Genomic DNA, 13,008 nt, shown 5'->3' on the forward strand with positions numbered 1-13,008 from the left:
CATTAAGGACAACCTGTCCCCTGATTCATGCTGCTCAAACCGTGGGCCGCATGATTCAGAACCTAGCTGTTTGAAAAGATCTGGTGAAAATATACTTTAAAGGGGTATTCCCATCTCCAAGATCCCAATATGTAGTTGGTGTAATAATAATAATAATATTAGAAATTTAATTAGAAATGTAGTATAGTTCTTCTGATTCGCTATGTCTATTTCCTCATGTGCAGGGTACTGCAGTAACTTAAGTATCTATAGTTACAACCACTAACCACTAGCAACTAGCTAGCTAACTGTTACTGTATGAGTGGTCATAACCATGGATACCTAAGCTACTGGAATGCTCTGCACATGGGGTAAACAACATAGCGAATCAGAAGAACTGTACTACATTTCTAAATGGAAGTATTTGCTAACATTATTATTATTACACCTACTACATATTGGGATAGGATCTTGGAGATGGGTTGGGTAACATTTTTTTGACCAAAAAGCACAAAAGTTATCCAACCACGTCAAGGTTTACCTAAATATCGACTCCAACCCTTGTGTCTCACTTCTCTATATGGCAAGCCAAGGTTTTAATCAGGAGTTACGCCTGGTTGTCCTTTCACTTCCTCAGTTCAGATGAGGCCTGGTTTGGCACAAGGATCCCATAGCGTGAGACCTGTTGATCACTTCTAGCAGCGCTGGTTGTGAGGAGTATCAGACTAGTCTCATTTGTGGATATGGTCTCAGGGCGGATTTTTAAAGTAGATTTTCCCTGAAACATCAGAGCGTTTCAACAAGAAATACAAATGTGTGCAACCATGAGCCGGGCTCTGATCCATGCTGCTCGCGGTTTGGGCGGCCTGAATCAGGTGACAAGGTCCCTTTAAACACATTCCCATAGACAGAGGCATCACCACTAATTATTCCAGAACCCAGTACGAATAGTAAAATGAAATTCTGCTCAAGGAAGGCGGTGAAAACATGTGTCGTCTGTGAAGATATTTCTTTCCGGAGACTCTTGAGAAGATGTTTATTATTTTATCACACTTCCACACATGTGGAGGACACTGACCTGTGAAATCCCCACTCAACTCGGCTTCTTTCCACAAATAAATCGGAAGCCGTTTCACATCCTTGAGGAGCTCTTGAAAATGAGCTTCGAGCAATCGCTGGGAACGACGAGCCGTTCACAGTCATTTTTATGTGATAAACTGTAAATAGTTGTAAGTAAATTAAAGAAAAAAAATGTGATTCAGCTAAGGGTGGTGGTGAGCGGGCTACAAGGAATACGCTGAAAGACACGACAGCCTCCCCTGAGAAAGACATTAAATATGAATGTGGCTATAAGACTGCAGAATATATGTCAGCAATACAAACATTAATAATATTACTACGCCTTAAAGCTGGGCACCAATTCATCAATACCAACATTTACAATACTAAATTTAGGACCCACCTAGAGAAACTCCTGACAAAGCCGCGAAACCTCCCAGAACTGCCACATTTGGGAATGATTCGGCTAAAACCCACCATCCCTTTAGAGGTTTCCAAAAACCTGTGATTGCTCGCAAGTATACATATATCACAGAACTGATGGCAGTAAAGGAAGTCACTGACCAGCCTTTTAGGTAAAAAACAAACAATAAGACGCCTCCATAATCAGATTTGTTATTGAGACAAAATTACGAAATGTGATAACATTATACAGCCATACATAGAGAAGTATACAAGTAGCACACAACATCGATACAGGCCTGATAGGGGACAAACCTGGCACCCAGGACCACAAAAAAGACCCTTTAAAAAAAAAAGAAACATAACCCCAAGGCTTGGGGGTTAAGACAGTTTTGCTAGTAATCCATGATGTCCTGCTGCCTATAGGAATCAGCTGACCGCTCATCAATGACCAGACAATGGGTAATTTGGAGTAGTATTGGGGCAATGTACAATACATTATGGGGTACAGTACAGACCAAAAGTTTGGACACACCTTCTCATTTAAAGATTTTTCTGTATTTTCATGACTATGAAAATTGTACATTCACACTGAAGGCATCAAAACTATGAATTAACACATGTGGAATTATATACTTAACAAAAAAGTGTGAAACAACTGAAAATATGTCATATTCTAGGTTCTTCAAAGTAGCCACCTTTTGCTTTGATGACTGCTTTGCACACTCTTGGCATTCTCTTGATGAGCTTCAAGAGGTAGTCACCGGAAATGGTTTTCACTTCACAGGTGTGCCCTGTCAGGTTTAATAAGTGGGATTTCTTGCCTTATAAATGGGGCTGGGACCATCAGTTGTGTTGTGCAGAAGTCTGGTGGATACACAGCTGATAGTCCTACTGAATATGTTAGAATTTGTATTATGGCAAGAAAAAAGCAGCTAAGTAAAGAAAAAAGAGTAGACATCATTACTTTAAGAAATGAAGGTCAGTCAGTTAGAAAAATTGGGAAAACTTTGAAAGTGTCCCCAAGTGCAGTTGCAAAAACCATCAAGAGCTACAAAGAAACTGGTTTACATGAGGACCGCCCCAGGAAAGGAAGACCAAGAGTCACCTCTGCTTCTGAGGATAAGTTTATCCGAGCCATCAGCCTCAGAAATCGCAGGTTAACAGCAGCTCAGATTAGAGACCAGGTCAATGCCACACAGAGTTCTAGCAGCAGACACATTTCTATAACAACTGTTAAGAGGAGACTTTGTGCAGCAGGCCTTCATGGTAAAATAGCTGCTGGGAAACCACTGCTAAGGACAGGCAACAAGCAGAAGAGACTTGTTTGGGCTAAAGAACACAAGGAATGGACATTAGATCAGTGGAAATTTGTGCTTTGGTCTGATGAGTCCAAATTTGAGATATTTGGTTCCAACCACCGTGTCTTTGTGCTACGCAGAAAAGGTGAACGGATGGACTCTACATGCATGGTTCCCACCGTGAAGTATGGAGGAGGAGGTGTGATGGTGTGGGGGTCCTTTGCTGGTGACACTGTTGGGGATTTATTCAAAATTGAAGGCATACTGAACCAGCATGGCTACCACAACATCTTGCAGTGGCATTAGGTTCCATCCGGTTTGCATTTAGTTGGACCATCATTTATTTTTCAACAGGACAATGACCCCAAACACACCTCCAGACTGTGTAAGGGGTATTTGACCAAGAAGGAGAGTGATGGGGTGCTACGCCAGATGACCTGGCCTCCACAGTCACCAGACCTGAACCCAATCGAGATGGTTAGGGGTGAGCTGGACCACAGAGTGAAGGCAAAAAGGCCAACAAGTGCTAAGCATCTCTGGGAACTCCTTCAAGATTGTTGGAAGACCATTTCTGGTGACGACCTCTTGAAGCTCATCAAGAGAATGCCAAGAGTGTGCAAAGCAGTCATCAAAGCAAAAGGTGGCTACTTTGAAGAACCTAGAATATAAGACATATTTTCAGTTGTTTCACACTTTTTTGTTAAGTATATAATTCCACATGTGTTAATTCATAGTTTTGATGCCTTCAGTGTGAATGTACAATTTTCAGAGTTATGAAAATACAGAAAAATCTTTAAATGAGAAGGTGTGTCCGAACTTTTGGTCTGTACTGTATATCTAACCCTTCATTTAGGAAGTCCTTATGTATCTGAAGGTTTCAGATCAATCTACAAGCGACAGAAGTCTTTTTATCAAACAGGCGGGTGATTGGCAGCACCCACTGGAATCTCCATTTCTGCTCTTTAGATTGTATACCCTGGAGACACCGAAGTGGCGAGAAATCTCCCCAACATGAGCATCAGAGTTGTCTGTTCATTGTACAGCTCATCCAGGTTAGCAGATACTGAAATCTAAACTATATGGACAGAAGTATTGGGGCACACATCTAGATCATCGACTTCAGATTTTTCATACCATGCGTGGGGGGCTGTGAAGGCCATCATACCATGCGTGGGGGGCTGTGAAGGCCATCATACCATGTGTGGGGGGCTGTGAAGGCCATCATACCATGTGTGGGGGGCTGTGAAGGCCATCATACCATGTGTTGGGGGCTGTTAAGAACATCATTATGTGTGTGGGGGGCTGTGATATTCATCACACTGTGTGGTGAGCCGTGGGGCCGTCATTCTGAGTGTGGATGCCATCATACTATTTTGGTGAGCTGTGGGGGCATCATACTGTGTATGGGGACATCATACTGTGTGTGGGGACATCATAATGTGTGTGGGGACATCATACTTTGTGTGGGGACATCATAATGTGTGTGGGGACATCATACTGTGTGTGGCGACATCATACTGTGTGTGGGGGCTGTGGGTACATCATACTTAGTGGGGGAGCTGTGGGGACATCAAACTGTGTGTGGGGGCTGTGGGGACATCATACTGTGTGGGGGAGCTGTTGATCAAGGTACAAGGGCTGAATAACAGGAGCATATGATTTATGAACTTTATAAAAAGCAGTAAATTATATGGCTTTGTTTCGCTGCTAGTGTTAAGAGTACACATTACAATAAGACCTATGGTAACATGTATTAGCAGACTTCATTCTGCTCAGTATTAAGTGATGTAGTTAATATTAATATTGAGAAGAATTAATTCCACCCTATTGATTAGGCCCTCCAGAACAGTCACTGTGTCTCATGTGGCCTTTTGGGAAAATGAACTGCCAACTCCTGCATTATACTGACGTCGGATAAACTAGCAAATATTGGCGGGCTTGGCCAACAGTCTAAAGTGTATGGGGGCAACCTAATGATCCCTAGACAGGTGATGTCGATGGAGATAAGGATCCAGGCACGTCTGATTTTGAACTGCTTATCCTTTTGTGCTCAGCAGTATAAGCCCCCTCAGAAGTCTGGCAGGGGCCCTCAATGAATGCCGACATTGCCATCATTGGAAGATAATTCAGCAGACCGTTCACATGGCAGCCTTCTTTCCTCTAACATCATCTTTGAAAACAGTTGCGAGGTCCCGATACAACATAAGACTCGGCGATCCCACCAATACTGGAGGGTTCGTCAGTCTTTAGTCTAATGTGTATGGGGGCCTTTACACAACAGGCACAGCATATTCTAGCTTTTTCTGAAGTGTCTCTTTATGGGTTGAAGACAGGAAACTTTTGTTTTTTATATCATCTCTTCCAATACCCTAACGTTTACTCAATAATTCCTTAGTTTGTTTCGGTCTTAGGTCAGTCCACTTGTAGTAAAAGGAACTGATGAGGACGGGTATAGATTTTAACACTCATTGTACCCAAGAAACGACACTGATCTAACACTCACACTCAACAAGTATGACCATTACCTGTCGGAGTCTCACTGCGTATACTTACATCTTGGAAAAGCTTCCTGTCTGCAGCGAGTCTCTTAGAAGACAAGGTCTTGGTCACGTGATAAAAGGTGAGGAGCGCGCGGTGCTGTCTCAGATCATCCTGGACCTTTACTGATTCAATCAGAGTGGGGATCAGCTCCGGCCACTGCTTCGGACAGTCCAGTCGTGCGACCTTAGCGATCAAAACCGCAATCTGGGTGGCAATCTAGAAGACAGACAAGGCAAAACATGGAAAATCCTATTCCATCGGGATCCAGATACAAGGCTCCGAGCTATTCATCAGTATCACAGCACACTAACCTGATTTACTGGCTCATTGAAGTTGGTAATGAGTCCTACGCGTAATGTCGATTTCTCAGCTTCTGAAAGTGCGCTGTTAAAGAAAAAGAAAAAAACATATAACCAAAAAATTGAGTTGCAGGACATGAAAGCGATGCTGTTGGAATTAATGAGTTATGCCAATAATGCCATAATATCAACATATATAGTGCTGTGCGGAAGTCAGAGAACTACATTTCCAGTCAAAATGGTCACTAAACTATTATTCTAAATTCAGTCTTCCCCGGCGTCCTGGCTTCCTGCTAGTCAGAGGGCGGTGCGCTCCTGATGATTGACAATCGGTCCGGCGGCACGGTTGAGGCACTGGTCAAAACGGTGCATCTTCCCATGTAAGGCAGCATCGAAGGATCGCAGGTACACGGAGCTTGGATTCGGCGATTTGCCTATCTTAAGAGAAAGAATTTTAAGCTGTATAACACAGAGCTTGTAAAAGCTGCGCTCCATGCATCAGAGACTGGCTACCACTGACAGACTGCAGAGGTGGCCGGTAACTAGGCAACGAATAGTAAACGATAAGATTAAAAATCCCTCAGAGAGGATTTTAAACAACTTAGCAATTTTACCCATTTATCAAATTGAGATAGCCCACTTAATGGGATTTTGTACAAAAAAATCATTGAAGGCTGTTCAGGTCCCAGTCTCGTGATTGTCCATCTTACCATCTTCAGTGTTGTTTGCGAAGAGGTTTAATGTACTGTCTCATTTCGCCCTTCTGTGGCCAACTTAGCTACGAAAATGAGTGGTCAGCCGACCCCTTCAGACACATCACTGATGACGTGCATACACATCAGGCTTAGTAGTGTGCGGCACGACCGAGGTGGAATTGCCCAGACCTGCGACTGGTACAAGAATATCGTTCAATCAGGCTACGCAGAGAAGGATATTTCATTTTAGGTAGACCAAAGTTTTTTTTTTTTTTTTTTATGAGCCTCATAAGAAAAGTCAGTTTTACAGCTGTACAAATGATTTACCTGAATAGACATACATTTGTAGTGAAGCTGGAAAAATAAAGAAATAAAATGACACCATAAAGTGAGTAATCAATGATATAAAACACAAAAAAATAAAACAGAAAGAGACCGAACGACTAAGAAAATGCCAAAGAATGGGGGTAGATGATAACCATAACATAAAGGTATCATGCCACACAATGGCAAACCATTGTTCTTTTTATGCTTTTAAATGGACTTTGTCAGCACAGAACGACTGTTCAAACCAAGCAACATGCGCTCAGTGCACCCTTGGTGTGGCCAAACATATAAGTGCACCTTCCCACCTACTTGTCTTTTATCTATCTCCACCTTCTTCTGGCTCTATGAAGCCAGAGCTGTCAATCAAAGAAGGGGGTGTGAGATAGGGGAAAACAAGTAGGTGGGAAGGTGCTCTTAAATGTTTGGCCACACCATGGGTGCACCTAGCGCCTGTACTTTGTCAGCACAGAATAGCTGTTGAAATAGACTGAAACATTGATGGTTTACCCTTAGGACCCCTGTCAATCTTTAGAATGAGGGGCTGTGGTCTCTTTAATGGTTATCCAGATGTAATGACAATCTTATATGCAACTGTACATGTCACTGCAGCCAAGCACCATTTGGGCACCAGGGTCCCAAATGTCAGGGAGCCGAGAAACAGAACCTACATAAAAATTTAGAATAGACCATCAATATTTTAGTTTTGGAAAACCTCTTTAAGGCAGAAGTACGACGAGGAAAACTCATTACAAAATAAAATTTCATTAAACAATGGTCTCAGGAAGGGACAGTTGCTTAATCAATAAATTAAATTATGTTACAGATGTGTATGGTAGTTTGGATAGAAGACCCAGAAAATCACCATAAGAGCCGGCACCAGTGAGCAGAATGGATGAGGAATGGCATCATGCCATGATAACGGCACACCAGAGCCTCCTTGTTACAGTTAATGAATATATATCGGTACAGAAAGGTCTGGAAGCAAAAAGCTGAAGAAAAATCTTTAAGACAATCCTGAGTAGAAAAATACTTTTCTGACTGAATAAAATATCTTAGCACGAAAAATGACGATCAATTTGACTGTGACAGTAAAATGGATATTATTCGCTCAGGTCCAATTTAGCGCTAAGGGCAACACTTGAAATTTATAGCTGTAATTATAAAGTTGGCCTGCCAGTGAATTTCAATGCTAAAGGTTTAAACTTTATTTAATAGGAAAGAGTCATGTATTCGTAGAAAAAAAAAGTCTCAGAAAACAGGATCACAATTGCTTCTACAGAAAGCAGGCCGTCATAGTTAGCGACACAAGGGCAGGTTAAAGCATCAGGTACCAATAACCACAGATCACTGTAATACAATCTGCATATATTATTAAAGACACTTGATTAGGCCGTTGTACCTACTTTGTAGATCAATATCAAGATGGTTGTATAATCTATATAATTATTTTTGAAAGTTTAAACTAATACCATACCAGCACAACTGACATCTCCTCAGAGTCTCCCCTCCCTGCTGCTGAATCTCCTCCCACCTAGCCTGACTGCTCAGTATCACTCCTCCCTGCTGCTGAATCTCCACCCACCTAGACTGAGCACTCCTCAGTGTCCCTTCTCCCTGCTGCTGAATCTCCACCCACCTAGACTGAGCACTCCTCAGAGTCCCTCCTCCCTGCTGCTGAATCTCCTCCCACCTAGCCTGACTGCTCAGTATCAGTCCTCCCTGCTGCTGAATCTCCACCCACCTAGACTGAGCACTCCTCAGTGTCCCTCCTCCCTGCTGCTGAATCTCCACCCACCTAGACTGAGCACTCCTCAGTGTCCCTCCTCCCTGCGGGTGAATCTCCGCCCACCTAGCCTGAGCGCTCCTCAGTGTCCCTCCCTCCCTGGTGCTGAATCTCTACCCACCTAGCCTGAGCGCTCCTCAGTGTCCCTCCTCCCTGCGGGTGAATCTCTGCCCACCTAGCCTGAGCGCTCCTCAGTGTCCCTCCTCCCTGCGGGTGAATCTCCGCCCACCTAGCCTGATCAATTCTCAGTGTCCTTCCCTGCTGAGGAATCTCCACCCATCTAGTCTGACCACTATGCAGTGTCTTTCCTCCCTGCTGCTGAATCTCCACCCACCTAGCCTGACAGACCACTCCTCAGTGTCCTTCCTCCATGCTGCTACTGAGACCTTACACTGCTGAGAACAAGTGGCAGCTGTCAATAAGGCTGGGTGGACTGAGACTGAATACACTTGCACTACTCCTAAACTCTCATTTTGGTTAGACTCATAAAATGCTAATTTTATATATATGTTCAATCTGTTTTATTAAAATCAATTAAGCATTAATTATTAATAATTTTACATTTTGCAGATCAAGAAAAATATATTGTATTGTATTCAACTTTGAAGAAAATATAACATAATAGACATATAAAAAAATGTTAAAAGTTCAAATGGGGTCACTTTTTTCAAATGGTAGTGTATTGAACAATATAATGTTTATAAGATATCCGCCTATAAGAGGATCATATGTTGAGGCAATTTCTATATTGTATCTGAAAAGCCCATATAAGAATAAAAAAGAAAATGAGGAAGAAAAGAGAGAAGAGAAGAAAAGAAAAGACAGAGGGTTGAGAGAGGGGAGACCCTTATGCCTGTGTGACTAATTATGAACCCAATCACATAAATCTGTTGAAACTATTAGAACAGGTTATGAAAATCAGAAGAGTCCTGGAACAGAATCCATCTGCTCCAAACCTTCTAAATGTATCACTGGTTCCATTACATTCTGCAGACAGTTCTTCCATTCTACATAGATTCACCATTTCCTTGTACCAATCTAGTATGTTAGGGGGGTTGTTAAGTTTCCAAAACCGTGGAATTACTGTCCGTGCCGCTGTTAGGCTGTGTGCCCACGATGCGTTTTTTAAGCGTTTCCGCAGCGGCAAATACGCTGTATAAACGCTTAAAAAAACGCTTGGTAGAAGGTCTGCCATGTTCCCCAATAATAATCCGCATGTGCTGTGCACATGCTGCGGGAATTTCCGCTGCAGATTATCATTGCGGAAAAAAAAGCAGCAATACCAATTATTTTGTGGAAGTGCTGCATTTTCGCCGCCATTGACTTGCATTAGAACGCGTGTATCCCGCTTCACTAGATAAGGACATGCAGAATGCATGTGTTCAATGTGCGGATGGTACCCGGGTGTAGAGGAGAGGAGACTCTCCTCCGGACCCGGGTACCATAGAAACTGTACAAAAAAAAAAAAAAAAAGAATAAAATAAAAAATAAATATGATACTTACCTTCTGGCGGCCCCCGATGCGCTCCTCCTCCCTTGCCGACAGATCGTGATGGACTGAAGGACCTGCGCTGACGTCATAGTCATGTGATGGGTCACGCGACGCTGACATCGGCAGGTCCTTCAGTGTAACGCGATCTGCCGGCAGTCAGCACCAAGCGAAGCAGGACACCGGGGGCCATCGGAAGGTAAGTATAGATTTATTTTTTATTTTTTGACATTCTCCCGGGTCACACTATATAAATCCATGCCGTTTGCATGGATTTATATAGTGTGACCAAGTTGACAAGCACTTTCAAGTGATGCTAAAATCGCTTGGAAAGCGCTTGAAAACCCGCATGCGGAAATGCATGTGAAGAACGCTTCACATCCGCATGTCCCTGGCAGGAAAAACGCATGTACAATCCGCATGTACAATCCGCATGTACAATCCGCATGTACAATCCGCATGTGTTTTTTCTGCCAGGGAGACGCAGAAACGCTCAGGAAAAATCCGGAGCATTTCTGCATCGTGGGCACATAGCCTTAAGCAAAATCGAAGTAAATCCTTCTTTTGTACACCTATTGAGGAAGGGAGGATTGACAGAAGGGCTATTTGAGGAGACTCCAATACTCTGTTTCCTGTGTTACGTTGGTAATTGTCAAATACCTTCTCCCAAATGGTTTAATTTTAGAACACTCCCAGCAGATATGAATCATAGAACCAACTTCACTTTCACATCTCCAACATGTTTCTGAAACTGTAGGGAACATTGCATGTAGTTTGGATGGGTAGAGATACCATGGTGGAAGTATTTTATAGTTCTTCTCTTGTGCAGTTCTAGCATTAGTGAGCTTATGTGTGAAGAGGAACCCTTTTGCCCACTCAAGAGGGGACAAACTAACCCCCAAATCCCTCTCCCATGCTCGCTGAAATGCCAGTTTCTCCGTTGCCTCCACTCTGCCCAATCCCTCATATATCACAGAGATAGCGTGAGTCGGACCACTATACTGAAGGAACATGTTTTCAAAGAAGGTGTAGTTTGAGAATGAATTGACGTTAGGATTGTGTGCTGCTAGAAAGGATCGCATTTGCAAGTAATCGAAACACCTGATTTTAACATTTGGGAATTTTGTTTGTAAAGATACAAAAGTAGGCATCTCATTTTATATCTAGATTATACAGCCATTCTGATATGGATTTTCAAGTGAATATTCCAGCCTCACTAGGTCTAATGTGGCATCCCGATACCCGTTCTACTGCTGCTAAATGAGACAGTTGACTTGAAATGAGACTTTGCTTAAACCTACCCCCCTGCAAGAGGGAACAGTGGCATAAAAACTGTGAGTACATCCACACTTTAGTGTGTTTCCACAGAGAGCCAATCTGTGAAGGTCCCTCCATCAGTTTAACCCCTTCGCGACCTTGGCATTTTCCGTTTTTGCATTTTCGCTATTTGCTCCCCTTGTTCCCAGAGCCATAGCGTTTTTATTTTTTGGTCAATATGGCCGTGCAAGGGCTTATTTTTTGCAGGACGAGTTGTACTTTTAAACGCCATTACTAGTTTTACCATATCGTGTACTGGAAAACGGGAAAAAAATTCCAAGTGCAGTGAAATTGCAAAAAAAAATGCAATTCCAGTTGTTTTTTTTTTTTTTTTTCTTTCCACGTTCACTGAATGCTAAAACTGACCTGCCATTCTTATTCTCCAGGTCATTAAGAGTTCGTAGACACCAAACATGTATAGGTTCTTTTTTATTTAAGTGGTGAAAAAAAATCCAAAGTTTGATAAAAAAAAAAATTTAAAAAAAATGGTGCCATTTTCCGAGACCCGTAGCTCGGGATCTGAGGCCGGGTGAGGGCTTATTTTTTGCGCGCCGGGCTGATGTTTTTATTCATACCATTTTGGGGTAGATCCGATGTTTTGATCGCCCGTTATTGCATTTTATTGCAATGTTGCGGCGACCAAAATAAAGTATTTCTGGCGTTTGGATTTTTTTTTCTCGTTACGCCGTTTACCGATCGGATTAATTATTTTTTCATTTTGATAGATTGGGCGATTCTGAACGCAGCGGTACCAAATATGTGTATGTGGGGTTTCTTCTTTTATTATGGGGCAAAAGGGGGGTGATTTAAACTTTTATATATTTTTTTAATATTTTTAAAAACATTTCTTTTTAACTTTTTGCATGCTTCTATAGTCTCCATAGGAGACTAGAAGCAGCACTTGTCTGATCGCCTCTGCTACATACAGATGATCAGCAGATCACCTCTATGTAGCAGAAATGGTTCTGTGCTATGAGCGCCGACCACTAGGTGGTGCTCATAGCGATCAGCTCATGACAACCGCTTGAGTCCGCTGCAGACCCAGGGTTGTCAAGCCCAACCATCAGTGACCCGTGAGGTCACCAATGGGCGGGGCTAACGTCGCGCTTCCTGCGCTGCGATGTTAAATGCCGCTGTCAGAGATTAGTACGCCCCAGGCCATGAACCGGGGTTGATGGCCTGGGGCGTACTAATACGCCCCAGGCCAGTGAGGGGTTAATATTTCCTGGACTGTGCATAGCATTTCCTGTACTAACAAGTGAAGAGAACTCTGCTCCAGCCGCCCTGGACAATAACAATGCTTGTCTCATGAGGAGAGAACCATAACTTCTGTATGCACAATATACAGTGAACTTTTCCTGTAAAGCTGTGTGCCCATGATGCGTTTTTCAAGTGTTTACGCTGCGGAATTTCCGCAGCGTAAACGCTTGGGAAAAGCTTGGTAAACCTTCCCCATGGTCTCCAATGCAATTCCGCACTTTCAATGCCCATGCTGCGTATTTTTCCGCAGCGTTTATGCTGCGCTCAAAAATCCGCAGCATGTCCATTAATTTGGCGGAAGCGCTGCGTTTTCGCCGCCATTGACTTGCATTAGAAAGCGCCAATTCCGCAAGACTGCATCTGTACTTGCGCAATTGGCGCGTTCTAATGTGCGGATGGTACCCGGGTGTGGAGGAGAGGAGAGCCTCATCCACACCCAGGTACCATTAAAAAAGAATAAAATAAAAAATAAAGATTATATTCACCTTCCGACGGCCCCAGGATCGTGCAGGACTGAAGGACCTGCGCTGACGTCACAGTCATGTGACGGCAGGTC

The 13,008-nt window shown here is 43.1% G+C and overlaps 1 protein-coding gene across 1 annotated transcript in view; it reads right to left on the minus strand.

The window, feature by feature from the left end:
• The window catches only part of IPO11 (importin 11), a 590,907-nt gene that overhangs the window by 514,648 nt on the left and 63,251 nt on the right, over nucleotides 1-13,008 (minus strand). Inside the window, exons 3-4 of the mRNA XM_073680251.1 lie at nucleotides 5,594-5,666; nucleotides 5,295-5,498 (exon numbers count right to left, since the gene is read on the minus strand). Coding sequence (XP_073536352.1) covers nucleotides 5,295-5,498; nucleotides 5,594-5,666 — 277 coding nt within the window. The remainder of the gene's footprint in view (nucleotides 1-5,294; nucleotides 5,499-5,593; nucleotides 5,667-13,008) is intronic.

This window comes from Phyllobates terribilis, unplaced genomic scaffold (assembly GCF_046119375.1).
Source record: "Phyllobates terribilis strain yellow unplaced genomic scaffold, ASM4611937v1 Scaffold_1__5_contigs__length_1240528914, whole genome shotgun sequence".
Lineage (NCBI taxonomy): Eukaryota > Metazoa > Chordata > Amphibia > Anura > Dendrobatidae > Phyllobates > Phyllobates terribilis.